Source organism: Podarcis liolepis (assembly GCF_965112155.1).
Source record: "Podarcis liolepis genome assembly, chromosome: 6".
Classification (NCBI taxonomy): domain Eukaryota; kingdom Metazoa; phylum Chordata; class Lepidosauria; order Squamata; family Lacertidae; genus Podarcis; species Podarcis liolepis.
Genome location: NC_139559.1, coordinates 11,247,227 through 11,268,183, shown reverse-complemented (window position 1 = coordinate 11,268,183; position 20,957 = coordinate 11,247,227). Strand labels below are relative to the sequence as shown.

Below are 20,957 nucleotides of genomic sequence, written 5' to 3'. Positions count from 1 at the left end.
GGAAATAAATACACTAAAGAAATGTTTGCGCTTCCTCCAGTTCCTTTGCACTGATTAAAACACAAATGTGAAATGCTATGAAAACCTAGGCAAAGGGATGCAGTCCGTGGCTGCATCATTTTTTAACAACAACAAAAAGCAGCAATGAAATTATTTCAGGACTTCAACCTTCTTCCACATGAATTAAATTGGCGACCGGGGGGGTGGGCAGGATCTTTTGCTCCATTCCTTTATGCTTTTCCCCAGCCGTGTTCCCTAGAAACAGAAAGGCTTGTTCTAGAATTTAGCCAAAGGCATAGTTCAGTCAATCATCGCTTTTGATTTTCTCCTAAATGCCATTTCACTGGTGCGTGGCTGCACAAAATCCCCCTTCTGAATGGAAACGTCTCCAAGGAGGGAGAATGGATTGAGGATCTTCCTGCTCTCCTTTCGTCTGCTGCTTCAATCTAGTCACTGATGCAGATTTCAGGCCAAGTTCTGCATCCCTGCTTGTTAGACCACCATCACCAGCTTGGATGCTTCTACCGTGGAATAGGATTTAATGCATGGCTTCCATCCACTGGGAACTGTGTGTTTGGTATTATGGGCCCAATTCTGTGGAACGTCCTTCTAGCAGAAATCAGACCCCGGCCCCCACTGAACTTCAGACTTCTCAATTATTATTTTAGCAAGTGTTTTGAGTTTCTGATTCCATGGTTAATTTTGTTGTTGTTGTTGTTTAGTCATTTAGTCGTGTCCGCCTCTTCGTGAGCCCATGGACCAGAGCACGCCAGGCACTCCTATCTTCCACTGCCTCCCGCAGTTTGGTCAAAATTTGGTTTGGTTAATTTTAATAAGTGTTTATCTTTTGTAAGCTCATTGTACACAGTTTAGAAACCATGCTGCTAAGCGGTATATAAATTGTTGAAATAAAGAAAATAGATGCAACAAAAAACCAAAAGGGTTCTTCTCCAGAATAAAAGGGTTGATCATGCAGCAGGGCCTCTTCACTGATCTATGTGTTTTTCAAGGCTCTACTGGATTCAGCTTTTACCCAGACCCCATGGAAAACCAAAGTGTTCACAGAGTGTTTTACCTGCAAGGGGATGGAGAGGCTGATCCAGGAGTGGTGCGCCCCACTCTAGCTAAAAAATCCAAATCTGTTCACAGACCTAAAAAGGGTTATGAGCCCTCAAGTAGGCAGTACCAGCCAGTGGTCTAATTCTGTATAAGACAACTTCAGATATTAATTTCCATAATGGTGGGGTGCTGCATTCATATTAATCATTAATAACATTCTCCCTGCTTCTTTCACCTTGCTTTATCTACTTTTAATGATGATTAATGCACATGCATAAAGAGCATGCAAGGAAAAAGACTGCAGAAAGTTTTAGCTAAACAAAGGAGGGAATGTACAAGGTCCCTGACTATGTTTCAGTCAGTCATATCTTGATCTTTTATATTCTGTTTTTTAATTCAGATGTTGGATGAAAACCATCATCTAATACAGTGTATTATGGACTATCAAAGCAAGGGCAAAACAGCAGAATGTACTCAGTGAGTATGATTTTTTGTTGTTGTGTTGAAATATATGTGTTTATTTTTTTATTCATTTAAAAGCCTTTCTAAACTGCTTTATGTTTAAAACCATCTAAGCAGTACTGTATACAGAAACATCACATAAAAATAGACCAGTGTCATAAAAACAGAAAACATAAAAACAGGAACCTAGTTATAATAAGGTCTAAACCTATGGGCCAAGGAAAGCCTGGGCAAAAAGATATATCTTTAAAACATGTATGAAGGAACTGATGGATTGTGCTTCATGTATAGCACAGGGAAGGGCATCCCATAGTGCAAGGGCAGTAGTGGAAAATGTCTGGTTTTGGATCTGACCTGTGATATTCTGTAGGGTGCAATGTCACTGACAGAATTTCCCCAGATGACCTAAGTGATGTTGCAGGTTTGAACAGGGGCCAGGTAGTATTTCAGGTAACCAGATTTCAAGTAGTTCAAAAATTTATGCTAATAACAAGATCTTGAACATGGCCTGGGGCAGGATGACATTGCATGCGTAAACAGGTGAATGTTAACACTTGACTCCTGTTGCTACACAAAACCTGTGTTTTGCTGAGCTTGCAAAGGTGAGTTAGATCAGATGCATATAGCCACTCCAGAGAAGAAAAGGTGTTTTTCTAAACAGCTTTACTTCCTTAAGATAATGTCATGTTCCTTTGCTTACAGATATCAACAAATTTTGCACAGAAACTTGGTCTACTTGGCAACAATAGCAGACTCGAACCAGAATATGCAGTCCTTGCTTCCTGCTGTAAGTACTGACTGATGAGATTGAATGAAATCCAGTACTTGCAGCTAAAGATATGCTTTTTGTGCTGCCAACATGAGCACAAACCCAATGTGGGCATGCCTGGAGCTGATTTCCCACTGCACATATTCTAGGGTCAATACCATGGTTATAGAAAATGCATTTCCTGCACATATCTGGGGACTGGTCTGCACATGAAGTGGTAGAGTCTTGGGGTGGAAAAGCTGGAGCGGACTGTGCCATACTGGACTGTAGGTGGGGAATTGCATTTAAGAATTTCCTCTGAATTGTTAAAATAACAACAAAAAGTACTCCTTGCAAGGAAGGGGGCTGAAAAAAACCTTTATCCCTGAAAAGCTAAGTAATGTAGGTTGTTTAATTAGCAAAGGGTTGTTGTTTTTTGCATGTGGAAATGGTACAAATGCTACCACCCCTCCAAGGCAGTCTGAAGTGGCATTTTCTAGAATTCACCTAGCCCAGTCTGCTGTAGAGAAGGGCTTTCAGTATGTGATTTCTAGACAGGCCTGAACTCTAGTACCTTGTTACAAAATTGGACACTACCTCGCCTGGAGAGGGTGGCTTTTCGTCTTTTCAAGAGTTGTGGGGAAGTGATGTTGCAGAGATGCAGCAAGCCTTATTCTGATATTGCAACTGTATACTACAGAGGTAGGGAACCTCAGGCCCTCCAGCTGACAGGTTGGGGGGGCTGAATGTATGTTGAAATGAGCTACTGTAGAAAGGTCAAATTTACATTTGTTTCTCAACCCACTTTTGCTTCCAGTCCTGACCATCACTAGCATGTGGCCCCTACAAGGCTGCTCAGAAGAAAATGCGGACCTCAGGATGAAAAAATTCCCATCCCTAGTCTAGTTATTTCTTCTTCTTTCTTGCTTGTTCTATACTGGTTGGGAGAGAAGGTTGGGTAAGAAGCTTGACCCCTGTGGTAACAGAGTAGGAAAACTCCTCCAGCAAAATATCTCTCTGCCCTGGAGAAGGCTCTTAAAAAGGGGATACCATCTCCCAGGTGGAAGTTGGCAATACTGATCTAGATGATGAATGGGTGATAAGACTTCATTCCTAGTTGGGTGGGGTGTATGTGCTGATATGTACATGTTTCATTTCAGGATGCAGACATGCAATTGGGAGAGTTGCCTTATTTTGCTATCTAGTAAAGTTCTTGGCCTCTGCTGTTGCTCCTTCCCCTTAATATTTTTATTTTATATTTAGACTGCCATTTATCCCCAAAGATCCCATGGCAGCATGCACAAAAGCCTATATAATACAGCTATTTAAAATAATGATTTTTTTTGAACAAAGAATTCCAAAAGTCTAGATACAGCGCAATGGTGTACAACTGTAGTTTGTGAGTCTCCTTATGTCCTAAAAGACCAAAGGAAAAGAGGTGTCTTTAACTGACACTGAATAACATAGGATATGTACATGCATGTTATGAAACTGGGCCAGGTCAAGGTTGGGTTTAGACATACAAAAAAGTTGACTATGTCCCTTCAGTGACCCAGCACAAATTCTCTATTGACTTGAAAGGAAGCTTTACCTGCACAGGAAAACCAGACGCAGAATTTATTTAGCTAATATATATCGTTTGCATTTGTGAAGTTAAAATTGGAATATTTCAAAATGTTCAAGATGCTAAGCTACATTTTATGTTGCTTTGGAAGTGCTCATCTAGGAGTTAAATGTGACAGGCTCGGGCTTTGTGTGTTCGCTATTTTCTAATTAACTGTCTGGTAATTAAAATGGATTACAAAATAGCAGAGCTGCCATTATCTGACATATTTTCATGTATCTCCATACTCCAGTGTTACCCTCCAAACCTGATGTTAATCTTTTGTAAATATCAGTGCTTTTTATCCAAAAGTCGTATAATTTCCTATACAAACCCCAAAAAACTGTTTCATCACGGTCTGCTTAGATGAAGGAGGTGATCGTATATGTCATTATCATTGCTGTTGATTTTTTCATTACTGAAATGCCTTATTCCTGCGTTGATTCATTATTAATCATGTCTAATAATAATAAATAATGGCAGGAATTCTGTCGGATCCCCACCCCTCATAGCTTATTCCTACAACAAATCCCTCTTCCTGAATCTTTTTTCCCCCCTTCTCCTTCTTGCCATCTGCAGCCACCGACGCAAAACATGAACCTCGGTCCGGGAGGAATGAATCAGAGCGCATCCAACCAGTCTCTTCATGCACAGAGCAACCTCAGTGATGCAATCGGGACAGGCCTTCCGCCTCCCTCCCTCATGCAGAGTCAGATCAGCAATGGTGAGCTTTCCATGGTTGCCTGGCAACTGCATCGCAAATGCCGAACGTGCTTCTAAAGGAGCCTTTTATGGCTGTTTAACTAGCCTCTCGGGCATGTGGAAAACCTCGGCACGGGCTTAAATATGCACACAAATCGGTTACAATTCTTCATACAGTTGCCACTAGCATTCTGCAACAATGGATTTCCTATAGGAGGAATTGATCCATGAACACTGAGGTGGGTGCTGTTCAAGTTCTTGAGCGTATGTTGGCTTCAGCGGCTTTTGTGGGTAGCATAAAAAGCACTGGTTGCCAGCATCAAATTCTCGCTCTGTCACCAGTGATCTAATTTCAAGCATTTTGAAGGGTGAAGGGAGCCCAAGAGGGAGCATGTAAATGTGGCACAGAAGAAAAGGTCTTTCACTTTTCTTCATTCAAAAGGCCAAATTGTTTTAAGGTCTCATGCAGCCTGTTCCTGTGCAATTTACTTAGAAGTAAGTCCCACAGTACTGATGTATCCTTTCCCCAAAGTAAGCATACCTAGAATTGTAGGCCCCCTGTCCAGAGATTGAGAACTTGGGGATCCTCTAGGTCAGGGGTCTGCAACCTTTAAGACAAAAAGAGCCACTTGGACCCGTTTCCGAAGAAAAAAAACTGGGAGCCGCAAAACCATTGCAACATTTAAAACAAATATAACACTGCATATATTGTTTCTTACCTTAATGTCCGATCTGACAGCGGGCGGGAAGGTGACTAACGCACACACCGCCCCCATGCGACGTCACAGCCAGTACAGCGCCCGCCACAGTGGGGCGTGTCGGGGCGCACAATGTGCCTCCTCCCCTCGCTATTATCTGCCCCGGAGCCGCGGCAAAGGTGTAAAAGAGCCACATGCGGCTCCGGAGCCACGGGTTGCAGACCCCTGCTCTAGGTGTTGCTAGACTCAGTGTTGGCTACCCCTGACTTTATACAGCCCACATGGTTCCCTGCTCACCTTCTCTTCCCTCTCAACCCCACCCAAGTATTTCTTCTGTCCTATATATCTGTGGCAATTTTAGGTTCCTCACTGGATGTCATTCCCAAACTCCAAACCATTCCCAAATCTGACATGGAGGGGGGTGGGGAATTCCAATCCTTCAAAGTCCATATTTTGAATCTAAAAAGAACTGGGAGAGGTAAGATATAAAGTTGCATAATGTGAGCATAGTTTTTTGAGCTTCCTGGCTGCACAGTTTCTGCAGCAGAGATGTAGAAAGCTTAGATACTGGCAACTTGAGAGTGAAGGAAGGCAAAATCTGAACAGGATTCAAAATCAATATTCACTGCCGCCCCTTGTTTCCTTCTTTGCTTTCTGCTAGGTCCCAATCACGTGTCTATGCAACAGTCAGGCCAGAATACCATGCCCACGACTTCCCTGAGCATGACTGTCAGTAGCCACGGAACTGGAACCGGCTATAGCCATACAGTGCCTGCGTCTCAGAATGTACCAATGCAAGGCCAGGGATCAATAGGCAACTACGTCTCGCGAACAAATATCAACATGCAGTCCAATCCTGGTATGGTTGGCTTGGTTTGGCCTGGCCTTTTTTGTTGTTGGATAGATATGCCATTTTAACGTGTCATGGGGCTCTTGGCTTTTGTGACCACTTATAACAGGGTCAGACCTGGGGAGGTGGGCAGTGGCAGGAATCAGGTTCAGAGCAGGGCTACTGAAGAGCTCCAAATATCTCTGAAGCTTCCTTCAGAGAAGGGAGTGGAACGGACTCCCTTGGGAGGTTGTGGGCTCTCCTTCATTGAAGGTTTTTAAGCAGAGGTTGAATTGCCATCTGCCATAGATGCTTCAGTTGAGATTCCTGCATTGCAGGGGGTTGGACTAGATGACCCTTGGGATCTCCCAGCCAACCCTATGATGCCTTACATTTTAGCATCAATAATGTACTTTAAAAAGAGAGAGGATAGGTCCCTGCCCCAGGTGGCTTATATTCTAAAAATAGATGAAGAGGTGGGAAATTGAGATGGAGGTAAACATATGCTGTTATTTCACATATACTTAAGTACAGTTGCAATATATATTTCTTAAATTGAAGTTTATTCTACTCAGGGCTACAGTGGTAGTAGTGGAGCACTGTGTAGAGAATTTGAGAATGTAAAATGTGTGTGTGTGTTGCAGTGTCCATGATGCACCAGCAAGCGGCAACGTCACATTACAACTCTGCGCAAGCAGGGAGCCAACACTACCAAGGGCAGTCTTCCATTGCCATGATGAGTCAGAGTAACCAAGGCAACAGCATGATGGGCCAACGGCCAATGGGCCCTTACCGACCTTCACAGCAAGGTAAATAAGAACCAAGGACTCAGAACTGTATAGCTCCGCAGTGTTGCGTGTGTTCCAAGGGCATGACCGTATGATATGGAAGATCCATGGTTGGATGTGAGCTGGGTCTTTTTAAACAGCAAATTCAACTGCTGAGAGGCCTACCTCAGGTGTGGAAGGTAGCACTGGGGAATCAGGGTTAATGCTTCTTCCCTCATCACTGCAGTTTTGTAGTTACAGGGCAAAGAGCAGTTGGGGAGGGTGTGATCCCAAAAATGGCACAGGATGAGTGAACCAAAACAGCCTTCCAGTGCTATGGTCCTAATAGAACTCAGTTTCTCACACTGAAGTTCACAGCAGAGACAAGACTTGAAGCCCACAGTGCTAGGCCAGAACCTCCTCTGTATAGAACAGACTTACAATTCAGGCAGATAGGGTATCACTCCCTTTAAAGAGGTTGTTTCAGTTATCTACCTTTGATCTCACTGTAGACTGACAACGGTACTCTCACTCTGCTTTGTAGGTTCCTCTCAGCAGTACATGGGCCAGGAGGAATACTACAGTGAACAATACAGTCATGGACAAGGTTCATCAGAGCCCATGAACCAGCAATATTATCCCGATGGTAATCTTGCTGAGTATTGGGGAACATGGTTCCATAATGCCGTTGACCTGCAGAAGGCTTCTGGCACCCAGGAATGGAATTGAAAGACGGAGGCCAATCCACACAAATGCTCCCAAGCCTTTACCTGAAAATAAGACCTTACAATATTTATTGGACCTTTATTTTCAAGCAAGTAGGCCTGAGATCACTGTGCCAGGGGTGGGGTGGGTGGGTGGGTGGTGGTAGGCAAACTAGTTTGTAGGTGCCATAGTTGAACCAAGGGAAAAGAGGTAAGTTTGGACAGGGTTATATCAGCAAAAGAACCCAGACCACAAAAGGCAGAAAGAAAATATGCAGGGTGGATCAGGATTCAGTGCCAATAAGGACCACCATTCACATGGTGAAATGGCAGCCAAAATGATCAAGGGGATGGAGAAACTCCCCTATGAGGCAAGTAACAACAATTGGGACTTTTTAATTTAGAGAAAAGAGGCAACATGATAGAAGTGTATAAAATTATGCATTGCATGGAGAAAGTGACTAGAGCAAATTGTCCCCCCACCCCCTTAACACTAGAACTCGTGGACATCCAGTGAAGCTGAATATTGGGAGGATTTAGGAGACAAAAACAAATACATCTTCCCACAGCACATAGTTAAACTGTGAAATTTGCTTTCATAAGAGGCAGTAATAGCCACCAACTTGGATGGCTTTTAAAAAAGGATTAGACGAATTCAAGAAGGATAAGGCTATAAATGGCTACTAGCTCTACCTCTACTGTCAGAAGCAGTAATGCTTCTGAATACCAGTGGCTGTTGCACTCTGGTCCTGCTTGCAGGCTTCTGATGTGCATCTGGTTGGGCACTGTGAGAACAGGATGCTGAACCAGATTGGCCAGGTGAACCAGCAGTGTCAGCAAGTAGGAGGGTTAAGGCGCACCAGGATTGCTTAATGGTTAAGAGCGGTAGACTCGTAATCTGGTGAACCAGGTTCGCGTCTCCGCTCCTCCACATGCAGCTGCTGGATGACCTTGGGCTAGTCACACTTCTTTGAAGTCTCTCAGCCCCACTCACCTCACAGAGTGTTTGTTGTGGGGGAGGAAGGGAAAGGAGAATGTTAGCCGCTTTGAGACTCCTTCGGGTAGTGATAAAGCGGGATATCAAATCCAAACTCTTCTTCTTGGCAGTGGGCTCTCTGAACGGAACTAGGCAGCAAGAGGGGTCAAACAGCTGCAAAATGTATTCAAAGAAAAACCTAGGAAGGCAGTTAGAAAGAAAATCCTATGTCCGTTGTCTTTGAAGTGTTTCAAGGGAAACTGTTTCTCATGGGATATAAACCTTACAGCTCCAAAATTTAGAAAACTAAAAACAGAGTTTGAACCTTTGCACATCTCTTTTTAGAGATTTAAGTGCTGCTATCTTTCTCCCCATGTTTTTTGTTTAATCCAGGTGTGAGCTGCATTTCAGTCATATTTACACTGCAGGTGTTAACTACCCATCCTCCTAATGGGACTTGTAAGGGGAGTAGTTCTGTCAACAGAATTCTGTGCACTACATCACACATTTGGCAGGAGCCATAACTCAACTGATAGTAATACAAGTTTGAAATTGTCATGCATCTGAAAAATGCACAATCAATTTTTAAAATATCCATTTCTTATGTACCTTTCTTTTGTCATAGGTCACAGTGATTATGCGTACCAGCAGTCATCTTATTCTGAACAAAGCTATGACAGATCATTTGAAGATTCTACACAGCACTACTATGAAGGAGGTAAGAAGATGTTATGGAAGCAGTTCTTGTAGAACACATCAGATGTTAGGTATACATGTGTACACACACACAGTGTTTTACTGCTGCTAGCAATACAAAGATATAGCTGTTCCGTCTTCTTCTAAGAAGATGCCAGCCGCCATCTAGGTAATAGGTATAGTAGGGATAGGGAGCCTGTGGCCCTCCATGTTCCTGAACTACATCTCCCGTTCTTCCTGATCACTGGCCAGGGCTGATGGGAGTTGTAGTCAAATAACATTTGGTGTGCTATAGGTTCCCAATCCCTGGGCTGAAGGTAAGTGCCTCGCAGGAAACTGCCAGCAGCCACTGACTTCTAATGTTGGGGACAACAAAGGCCCAGCTGCAAGGTTCTTTGGTCCATTAAGCAGGGCAATGAATTGGCCCTCTTCTCTTATAGTACACCCCATGTCCCAGAGAGGGGCTTCAGACTTAAGGGAAGAGTGTTGCAGTGCTTATGTTTGTGTAAGCAACAAAATGCCCACCACCCCCAGCTTGCTCTGAATAAAGGAACCTCCATTATACCATTGCTTCATCTAGCTTATTAGTAACCATACTGACTAGCAGTGTTTCAGACAGAGGTCTTTCTTAGTCCTTCCTGGAGATACCAGTCATTGAACCTGGGACCTTTAGCATGCAAAACATATTGTGTCTATTTGCATGCTCTGAAGCAGCCTTAAGATGAGATGGATGGGACTGAACAGTTAATCAGCTGTTGAGTCCAGCCACATACCTCCAGTCTTCAAGCATTAAGTGCCCAAACTACACCTATGTATACTCGTCTGCTTCTGGAGGGAAGGAAACCTTGCACAGTGTTGTCTACAACCCCTTCTTTCATGGCAAACTAGAACTTTTTTTAAGTACAAGTCTTGAAGTATCTGAATTTCTATTTTTTAAAGTTTCCACACAGGCTACTTATATGCATGCTCAATGGTGCAGGTGACTGAAAAGCTCCCTCTGATCCTAGAAATCTGTATCGTGTGAGCCCTGCAAAAACAGGCACCTAGGGATACTTCACACACTTCTCTGTGCCATATGCAACCCTGTGAGTGTAGCCATATGAAGGAACTGACGCATGAGCTGGAGTAATTGCATTGGCAGGCACCATTTCTTATTAAGAACTGGTGTGAATACAGTGGCACATTACTCACCCTTTCACACAGATTAGTGCTTGGAAGTGAAGCCTGCCTTTTATGGATAAGCTTCTCTCAAACTGGCTGCATCCATGGAAGATTTAGAGTTATGCCATTGAACCCTATGTGGATCTAGGGTGCTGGTTACCTTGCAAATCAACCCTATTGATATTCTGTCTTTAGGGAATTCCCAGTATAGCCAGCAGCAGGCGGGATACCAACAGGGAACTGTACAACAGCAAACGTATTCACAGCAGCAATACCCAAATCAACAGAGCTATCCAGGACAGCAGCAAGGATATGGTGAGAAAATGTGTATTGCCTTGCTTTGCTCTACTTTGTAGCTTGATTCTGCACAACTGTGTACCCATTCTCCCTTTCTTTCTCCCTCTTTCTCTTTTTAAAATTTATCCTTTTTGAATTTTACAACAAAACATGCAAATTCTTTAACAAAACCAAAAATAGTATCAAATCAACCTCCCCCCCTCTATCTGTGGATCCTTCCGTTTTGTCTTTACTGCTGCATATCCAAATTAATTCTTTTTCGCTAAGAATTTCCTTTATTTAGCTTTACTGTTCAATTTATGTTAACCCTGTTAGCGTTTTAATTTTTATGTTAACCCTGCTAGCGAATAATTTTTCAAATATTCAACAAACTTTCCCCAGTCTTTATTAAAAGTTCTTTCTTCCTGGTTTCTTATTCTAAATAATAATAATAATAATAATAATAATAATAATAATAATAATAATAATAATAATAATAATTTATACCCCACCCATCTGGCTGGGTTTTTCCAGCCACTCTGGGTGGCTTCCAACAAAATATTGAAATACAATAGTCCTTCAAATATTAGTCATCCCTTATTCCAAGAGTTCAGAGCAGCATTTGTAGTCCTAACCCCTTCCGTCCTCACAACAATCCTGCGAGGCAGGTTGGGCTGAGAGAGAGAGGTTGGGGGGAGAGGCTGGTTTTGTAGCTGAATGGGATTTGAACACTTGTCTCTTCAGTATAAATCCAATTCTCTAACCACCACAGGTTTTCTTTATAGTAGCCTGTTGATTCAAAAAGAACCACAGAAGTGTCCCATGCTCACTTACCTAAGGGTAAGATTTGTTGATATAGTGGGACTTACTTCTGAGTCAACATGCAAAGGAGTGGACAGTAATGCAAATAAGACCTGTGTCTGCAACTGTCTTCTGAGCCTAATTGTAAGTTCAGGGATATCATCCTTGCTGTCAAGTTTTTATTAGTCATTACCATAAGAAAAGCACCAAAACTAAATGCAAAAATAAGTACTGCCTTGGAACCTTTGAAATCAAACAAAATATACATACAGTTCTCCTCCTGTCAGTCTATTATCACTATAAAAGCAGGTTTCATACATAAAAGAATCAGCCTAGGGGCAAAGATCAGCTTCACAGACCCTCCTTGAAGGCTGCCGTCTGGATAAATAAGATCGCTTGGTCGTAGAGACAGAGTTGCTACTACTACTACTACCATTATTATTATTATTATTATTATTATTATTATTATTGCCTCAGCTTTCTTAACTTTTAAATGGCCAGTGAAAACTTTCCTATGCCAGTCAACTTTCTGTTAAAGAGTCGTGCTGGTTCTTGTTATATGTTGTGCTTGTTTTTATTTTTAATTGTTGCTGCCTTGTTTCTGAAATTATAGTTAGATTACCTTTATGAAATTATTGGTTAAATTATTGTAGCTGATCTGTCAATTTTAAAAGTGGGATATAAACGAACATGCAAACAAATATGCAAACAAACTCAGGAGAAATTTAAGTATGTAGTCTACTATGCATGTATCAAAATTATGTTTATACAGTGGTACCTCAGGTTAAGTACTTAAATCGTTCCAGAGGTCCATTCTTAACCTGAAACTGTTCTTAACCTGAAGCACCACTTTAGTTAATGGGGCCTCCTGCTGCTGCCGCACCGCCAGAGCCCGATTTCTGTTCTTATCCTGAAGCAAAGTTCTTAACCTGAAGCACTATTTCTGGGTTAGCAGAGTGTGTAACCTGAAGCACATGTAACCTGAAGCGTATGTAACCTGAGGTACCACTGTATTCTTCTGCTGCCAGGCTTTTAAGGACATGATGCAACTTACTCTTGAACTCCTGACAAGACTTTTGCTGTTATATTCCCAGGTCCAGCCCAAGGAGCCTCGTCACAGTACTCCAGTTACCAACAGGGTCAGGGGCAACAGTATGGAAGCTACAGAGCTTCACAGACAGGACCATCTGCACAGCAACAGAGGCCTTACGGCTATGAGCAGGTAAATCTTCCCATTTAGATTACTGTAATGCATTCTATATATGCCTACCCTTGAAAGCAGGCTGGAAGCTGCAGCTAGTCAAAATGTGGTGGGTCAGGTTGTTAAATGGGTCATCCTGCTAGAATCACATTACTTTGATCACATGGGACTTGCGCTGCCTTCCAACATGCTACTGGTCCCAATTCAAGGTGCTATTGTTACATAGTAACACAGGGAGGTGCCTTATGTAGTAAGACCATTGGCCCATGTTGGTCAGCACTGCCGACACTGAATGCCTACGGCTCTCCAGGGTTTCAGACAGGAGCTTCTCCCAGCTCTATCTGGAGATGCTGGGGATTGAACCTGGACCTTACAAAGCAGATGCTGTTCCAATGAGCTTAGCATAAATAAGTAAGCATGCTAGTACACAAGGAGAAAATTGTGACTGCTTTGCTCCTCCCTAGCTCCTAGTTGCTGCCACACAACTGAGTGTGTCTGAACCTGTGCTCATGGTTTGTCTCCCCTAAACAAATCATGAGCCATAAGCCAAGAAAAAAATGTAGTTTGTTTGGAGGACAAACCATGTGGCCTGGTGTGGACGTAACTTTAAGCTTAGCTCCAGATAGCATGACAGCAGCAAAAGCTGAGGAGGGGCAAAGTGCCCAATTTTTCCTGAGTATTTGCACTCACTCATGGTGAGCCATAGTTTGCTTTGGTGTTGCATGTGAACCGGGCCTATGTGTCTGTAGAAATGACTGTGTTAATTTCTCTCTTTCTCTCTTATTTTTAACAGAGCCAGTATGGAAACTATCAGCAATAAAAGGACAAGCACCTGTGTCAGATTTGTTTCAATATTTATGTCCGTCTTTTGAACTTGGATGTACGGGCAGTTTTTGATTAATCGTAATATGTTGGTTAACCCCCTTAGCACAAAGGAGCATTTGTCTGTGAAATAGTATTCATTTCATGCTGGATATGAAGCAGTGCACTACTGGTAACAAGGCAATGCTTTAATGGTTTGGTATGTTTTGGTGCTGTGTATAATACTGTATGTTGATACAATGCAAAGGTTCTTCCTTCTCCTGCCCCCACCCTCACTTGATGTCTAGCTTTAGAGGTTACTTGAACATCAGTATACACATCACACCCAGCTATTTTTCTTCTTCGTCATCTACAAGGCTACAATATTCTGTAATACATCAAACACATATAATTAAGTTTTTCGTGCTCTGCTCATGTAACTGCTCTTAGCATTGTTTTCAAGGTGAAACTGCCTGGATGTGCTGCAGATTATTTTGTATCTACTATCCTCTGAAATCAATAGATCCTAATTTGATGGTATTGGGATAGGCTTATTTTATTGCATTTTCTTGGTTTCTATTCTGAACTGCAAATACTGAAATGTATGGGCATGAGTTTGATTTGCTAGATACTTTCAAAGTGAAACAACAAATTAGTACAGCAGTAAGTAGGGCCTATTTAAGTCACCTTTCCACCAACTATTTATGATTGGGGTTTATTGCTGACTTGGGAACTGGCCCTGTTATGGGAAGATGCCCTTATATCCCATAGCAGGTCAATACCAAAGAAGCATTAAACTGCTGGAATGTGGGCAGTAGTTCCACTGAATTTATATTAAACCACCAGAGAAGACTACTCTGTTTCAGCCATGGGTTCAGTTAGTGTGTGGCCGAGGAATCTGGAATCTGGGAAAGGAAAAGATTGATTCATTCTGTACCTATTGTATAATCAAAATAAAAAAAATCCTTCCAGTAGCACCTTAAAGACCAACTAAGTTAGTTCTTGGTATGAGCTTTCGTGTGCATGCACACTTCTTCAGATATCTGATATTCTTCAGATAGTTGGTCTTTAAGGTGCTACTGGAAGGATTTTTTTTATTTTGACTATGGCAGACCAACACGGCTACCTATCTGTAACTGGAGCTATTGTATAATGTTCTTGGGGAATTCATGTACTAGGACACATTTTTATGCATCCTGGCCCAGGTGATGACATCAACATAAGGGACTTTTGTGGTGTCCTGTAGCAAAAATAAGTCTGCAAGTTGCTTCATGAGACTTGCATCTCTTGTATACGTCTATCTGTTGCATTGCTTGGAAAATAGGTGCCTTATCAAGAAGGCAAAGCCATTACAGGCTCCTGGACTAATAATGAAGGGCAACAGAAGAGCTGTGCTTCCATTGCTATGGGGCTGCCTGATTCTGGGAAGAGATTTGCCTTTCTCTACCAAGTGTCTCTACAAGGAACCTTCCTTCTTCAGGCGGCAAGTATGTAAAGAAAATGAATTTCCCTCACATAACTAATTTACTGCAGGATATAGTGTGTACTCAGTGCCAAAATAGTTACCACTGTACAGAAGACCCAGTATAGTTGCCTTTGGCATAAAATGGGATTCTTGTAAAAACAAAGTTCTATGATTCATTCATTAACAATTCAGTGGGGTTTTATTTCCAATTGAGTGTGCTTAGGACGGCTACCATAAAGACTTACACCTGATTTAAATATCTGCAGTATGACCATTTATAATAAAATGTACTGCGGAACAAATTTAGCCAGTAGGATGATGAAATGCAGCCAAAGTGAAGCACTTTAAAATTCCATTGATTTCACTGGGAGAGCAGTGAGTGTGTGCTTGAAATCAGTGGGACCAAACTCGGCTTAACTCTAGTTGGATCTGGATCCTCTATCTGCCAAAGCAAAAATTCACTAGTACCATTTTAATCTTGTTATCCAAGCTGTAGGTAAAACAAACTCCAAGATCTAGTCTGTCAAAAGTCAATATAGCTTCATATCCACACAAGTTGTTGAGAAGCATAAATGACCATCCAGACCTTACTACAAAGTAACTGTAGCATGCACTTTAGAGATAGTGCATGTTTCCCATGCAGCTGATTAGCTGCCAGTTCATTTTCTGATCCTTCCACTTACTCAGCCTTCCACCAAGAAATATAGCCATAAACAAAATCAGGTTACAGACTTAAGGGCTGCATTCATCAAGTAGACCAATAGAAATCAACGGACAAGTTAACTGAAGACTTTATTCTGTAATAAGATCGTTGACCTATATATTACAATGGCAATATTTTGATGAGCGAATTTAGACTAATTGATATATTGCAATTTAATGTTTTGATTTTTGTATTTTTAACCTTATTATCTGCCTGGACATTTTTTTAACGAGGGCAGAATATCATTTGCTTCAATCAATCAATCAATCAATCAATCAATCAAAATGATAGTCATGTCTAACTTAAGTCTATGTATTTCAGTGGGTCTACTCTAAGTACGATAGCTCTTCCTGGGTATTTTGGCTTCAGTAGCAGTTTGGAAACTCTGTTTCCAGTAATCAGATATATTCACGGACTATTTATTATATTTAACTGACTGGATCCTGCATTGTTAGGAACTACAGAAAACATTGTAGCATTTAAAAGGCACTGTTGCTATAAAGATTATTGCTCACGGTGTGTCTTTTGGTCACACTGGGTTTCTTATGCTGATCACCTGCTGGGAATGAGAGAGCAGGTACACACCAGGCATGCAGTATCACATGGATCCCTACTTGGGGAGGGCAGAAAAGAGAGGGAAAGGAAGTCAGTAGGTCTTTGGTCCCCTCATCTTTGCAGGGTTCCTTCACAAATCTTGCCTGCCCCTTTTATGAATTATAAAGCTCAGTCCTCAAAGCTCCTGTACAGCCTGACAGTGTCTAAGACAATACAGGATAGTAGGTTAAGGGAGATCATCACTCCAGGAGGGACAAACTGCTCTGTAAAATCCTTATAACCCAGCGGCCTTGTAGCATTTAGAGGGCTACAAGTTCCACTCCTCTCCTTCAGTTGCCTCAGCTAGTACTGCTCATCCCCATGATTTCTGAGGGGTGCGTATCTGAGGGGCACCCACGCTTCCTACTTTCTGGCACAGCCTTTCCCTTCTGCGTACAGAAAAGGGAGCCACACAGCCCTTTCCCTATGATACCTTGGGTCAGATGCCACTCAGCTCTGAATGCAAGTGCTGCCCAACATACAGTTTAAACATAAATAAACCAAACTTAAAGCTTCTGAAACATTTAAACTGTAAAAGATTGGCAAGATGTTCAGTTTGTTGTTCAAAACTACAGGATTTCTCAAAAAGTGGTGGGATTTTTTTTAGATAAATAATCTAAGATGAATTTGAGTACACAAGTTTACTCAATTTAAGACTATAGTATATTATATCACTTATTATAAACATCTGGATGGTTTAGATTTTGTGTTGAGATACCAATTTTCAAAAACATGGACCTCCAGAAAATAGACACTGGACCCAAAAAATATCAATATTACTATTTATTTAAAAATGATCCAATGATCTACGAGAATACTGTACAAATAGAAGGACAATTTATATATGTATGAGGGTCAGGGAAAGTGCTGCTAGAAAGTGCTGCTCAAGATCTACCCTTCTGCAAAATGTATTTAGGAATTTTTATTCCACTTAAAATAAATTAAGAGCATATAAAGGTATAAATGAAAACTATTTAATAATTTTAAAGGCAGCAATAGGGGGGGGACTCCAATATACCTAGCATTGCTAACAAGCAGTCAGTGAAAATACAAAGCCACACAGGCCCAAAGCAAACAAATCAACATTTGTATAGTTGTTCATCAAGAAGAATTTTTGTCTATATTGTCATTTCTGTCTTCCTTTTTCTGAACCCTTCATAGCACTAAGCACAGTGATGGCTCTATTTACAACTCTGCCAGTGCCATGTAGCACTTTTGGGTGATGGCCAATAACTCTCTGCCTAGCCTGCTTTGTCATGCCTGCAGGAGGAACCCTTACAACCCATGTAACTGCACAACAATGGGTGGTTATGTTCAGAGGGAGCAATCAAAAGAGGCCTTTGCAAGAAGCCATGAGCCCCTGGTGCAGTGTACCCTGGCCAACAGCCACTGCAAAATTTCCAGCAGTTGTTGCATGGCAACTACACTGCAGGGTCTCCTATGTTCTTGGCATTTGTCACGACTTGGCTGCTTGTGCTGATGCAGGAGAGGCTCACACCAGTGCAGTGGGAAACACTAATGGATTGCCTGCCTAGAACATCGAGGTGTTAGAATAAACAATGGTCACCTTCACATTAGAGTTTACTGATAGCCAGAAAAAAATGCATTGCTCCTTACCAGCTTTGACATCTGCTTCTCGTATGGTTTTTAGCATTGCTGAAAATCATTTTTTAAAGACCACAAGCATTTTAACAAGTAAAACAGCAACATCGCATCAGTTGGAAATGTCTTACATTAAGAATTTCTTGAATGTTGTGTATATACTGTATTTGAAAGAGCGCTTTGGAAATAGTTTGTACATTATTTCCTAATTTATACATGATTTTTAGTGTTAATATTTCTAACTGTTAATAACAAAATATTTAATGTGTTGTCCATTTTTATGTATTGATGTGGAAACAAAACGGTGATGCCAGCATTTTGACTTTTTTCATTAATTGTATCATATTTTCTGTTTTGTAATACAGAATGTTTGGACATGTTTTGGGTTAAAATGAATTGATTGTGAAGCCAAGTAATGGTACTTTTTCGTATGATGAAAAGACTTTTAAAAGGACTGCTGTGATCATGTTTGAAGTCTGTTCTTTTTTTAATTGCAGGTTTAATGAAAACAATACATTAATCACACTTCATTTATATTCTGAAATATTTCAAGTAAAGATCATTGCATGAGAAAAAGTGTTAATGTCAGTTTTCAAAATGTCAAATCTCATTTGAGTTTCAAGATCAGGTTTTCTAGTTTCCTATTTAGCCAATGATCTCACTAGAAGGCATGACACAGTAACATAGAACTGCTATGTTCATAGAATTAAAAGAATGCCGCAAGAATTCCAATGGTTCATTGGCAATCCACTACCATGGGGGTAATTTACCAATAAGCCATTGGAATCCAATTTAATAAATTTGAATTTAAGATTAATTAATTTGTTTATACCCTGCCTTTCAGAATAAAATATTTCCAAATAATTTCTAGTAGCAATAAAAACAGTAGTAAAGAACAGGCAGAGCAGAAAATACACCAGCAAAAAAATGTTTTTAAAACAGTATGTAGCAGTGAGCGTAGAAAGAAGAATACTTACCCCTCATAGAAAGTCTGATGGAACAAAAAGGTATCCACAGCGGTATCTAAAAACAGTAAGAGAGAATTTGTTGGATTTCTCTAGGGAGTGTTCCACAACTATGGAGCCAGTGAAAAAGCCCCGTCACTGGTACCACCATTCTGACCTTAACTAATGATGAGCTGGAGAGCAATGCCTTCATAATGGTGTAATCCAGGTTAGAGAACCTCAGGCCTGGGAGTTAACTGTTGCCCTTGAGACTCTTTCCAGGCCATTCTCTCACAAGCCCTTTCTCAAGCCCTCCACAAAGCCTTTGCATGGCAAGAATGTGTCATTGAATTGTGACAATGTCTTTTGCATTCCATAAGGCAGAAATGTAGGTGGGTGTCAGAAGCCTGACGAAAGTCAGAAATCTTTTTACCTTTGCATGGGTTGAATGTACAGTGGTACCTTGGGTTACAGACGCTTCAGGTTACAGATGCTTCAGGTTACAGACTCCGCTAACCCAGAAATAGTACCTTGAGTTAAGAACTTTGCTTCAGGATGAGAACAGAAATCGCACAGTGGTGGCACGGCGGCAGCGGGAGGCCCCATTAGCTAAAGTGGTACCTCAGGTTAAGAACAGTTTCAGGTTAAGAATGGACCTCCAGAACAAATTAAGTTCTTAACCCAAGGTACCACTGTAGTTTATTGTATCTGAACCAGTGTGTGAGTGACTGAGGCTAGATATACCTCTTCCAGACTGGGCTGTAATTGGCAAAACAGTTGGACTCAAAACTGATGAAAAGGAGTTTTGATCATTGACACATGTGCAGGTTGAATACATTCAAACTGGGGAAACTGCAAACCAGCAGCACCTTTGCCGTGTTCAGAATTCAGTGTCCATATCTCCTCTCAGATTAGACACTGGAAATTAGTAGAGCCAAGTGCAGGTACCCCCATATTTACAGAAGCATAGAACTGTAGAGCTGGAAGGGATCCCAAGGGTCATCTAGTCCAACCCCCTGCAATACAGGAATCTTATGTATGATCTATTCACACATGACCATGTACATACATGGCGCTGAGAAATAAATAGAAACCAGGAAATAAATAACCAGCTGAAGAGTCCTCTTGGCTCGAGAGCAGACCCTCCCCAGAGCCTGAAGAGGACGTCCCTAAGGGCAGATGAAGCCCCAAAGAGACTAGAGGCACAGCAGGACTTTATTTAGGCTGCTCATCCTACCTGCCTAACATGCTTTTTAATGGGTAAAAGGTAAAGGGACCCCTGACCATTAGGTCCAGTCGTGGCCAACTCTGGGGTTGCGGCACTCATCTCGCTTTATTGGCCGAGGGAGCTTCCGGGTCATGTGACCAGCCTGACTAAGCCGCTTCTGGCGAAGCAGAGCAGCGCACGGAAACACCATTTACCTTCTCGCTGGAGCGGTACCTATTTATCTACTTGCACTTTGACGTGCTTTCGAACTGCTAGGTTCATAGAATCATAGAGTTGGAAGAGACCACAAGGGCCATTGAGTCCAACCCCCTGCCAAGCAGGAAACACCATCAGAGCACTCCTGACATATGGTTGTCAAGCCTCTGCTTAAAGACCTCCAAAGAAGGAGACTCCACCACACTCCTTGGCAGCAAATTCCACTGTCAAACAGCTCTTACTGTCAGGAAGTTCTTCCTAGTGTTTAGGTGGAATCTTCTTTCCACCTAAGAAGGTTGGCAGGAGCAGGGACCGAGCAACGGGAGCTCACCCCGTCACGGGGATTCGAACTGCCGACCTTCTGATCAGCAAGTCCTAGGGTACTCCCCCCTTTATGTGATTTCACTTATGCACATGCAGGCCCTTGTGTGAGTGAGCAGATGCCTGTATTAACAGAATATCAAGGGTTCTCCTGGTTGTGCTTATACCTGCTGATTGTGTGAATGGTGCCTTTTAGCCATGTATGTCATATGGTGCCATTTTAGCTACATTATGTTTCATAACTCACCTAAGTTCATTGCTGGTATATTTATACGACGCTTATGGTAACAAGTCAAAGTGTGTCTGCCAAAGGGGCCTTCTCAGTGGCTGTTCCCACTCTGGAATTCTCTCCCCAGAGAAGCCAGACTGGCTCCCTCCTTGGGTCCTTCTGCCGTTGGCATGTGAGCTGGCTGCTGCTGCT

At 41.9% G+C, this 20,957-nt stretch overlaps 1 protein-coding gene and 1 long non-coding RNA gene across 3 annotated transcripts in view; one reads left to right on the top strand and one right to left on the bottom strand.

Annotated features, from left to right (window-relative positions):
- SS18L1 (SS18L1 subunit of BAF chromatin remodeling complex) overlaps nt 1-18,424 on the top strand; it is a 25,664-nt gene extending 7,240 nt beyond the window's left edge. Inside the window, exons 2-12 of the mRNA XM_083507629.1 lie at nt 1,460-1,536; nt 2,224-2,308; nt 4,452-4,596; nt 5,934-6,131; nt 6,746-6,910; nt 7,413-7,514; nt 9,174-9,266; nt 10,601-10,720; nt 12,577-12,704; nt 13,477-14,426; nt 14,627-18,424. Coding sequence (XP_083363755.1) covers nt 1,460-1,536; nt 2,224-2,308; nt 4,452-4,596; nt 5,934-6,131; nt 6,746-6,910; nt 7,413-7,514; nt 9,174-9,266; nt 10,601-10,720; nt 12,577-12,704; nt 13,477-13,503 — 1,140 coding nt within the window. The 3' untranslated portion in view covers nt 13,504-14,426; nt 14,627-18,424. The remainder of the gene's footprint in view (nt 1-1,459; nt 1,537-2,223; nt 2,309-4,451; nt 4,597-5,933; nt 6,132-6,745; nt 6,911-7,412; nt 7,515-9,173; nt 9,267-10,600; nt 10,721-12,576; nt 12,705-13,476; nt 14,427-14,626) is intronic.
- On the bottom strand, nt 13,764-20,957 carry LOC310708918. 2 transcript variants are annotated; one of them, XR_014527211.1, is made up of 3 exons: nt 20,784-20,957; nt 18,826-18,871; nt 13,764-13,872 (listed from the first exon to the last, which is right to left on the bottom strand). It is a non-coding gene; the product is annotated as an uncharacterized lncRNA (long non-coding RNA). The 2 variants fall into 2 exon arrangements; XR_014527212.1 differs by lacking the exon at nt 13,764-13,872 and adding an exon at nt 16,180-16,262.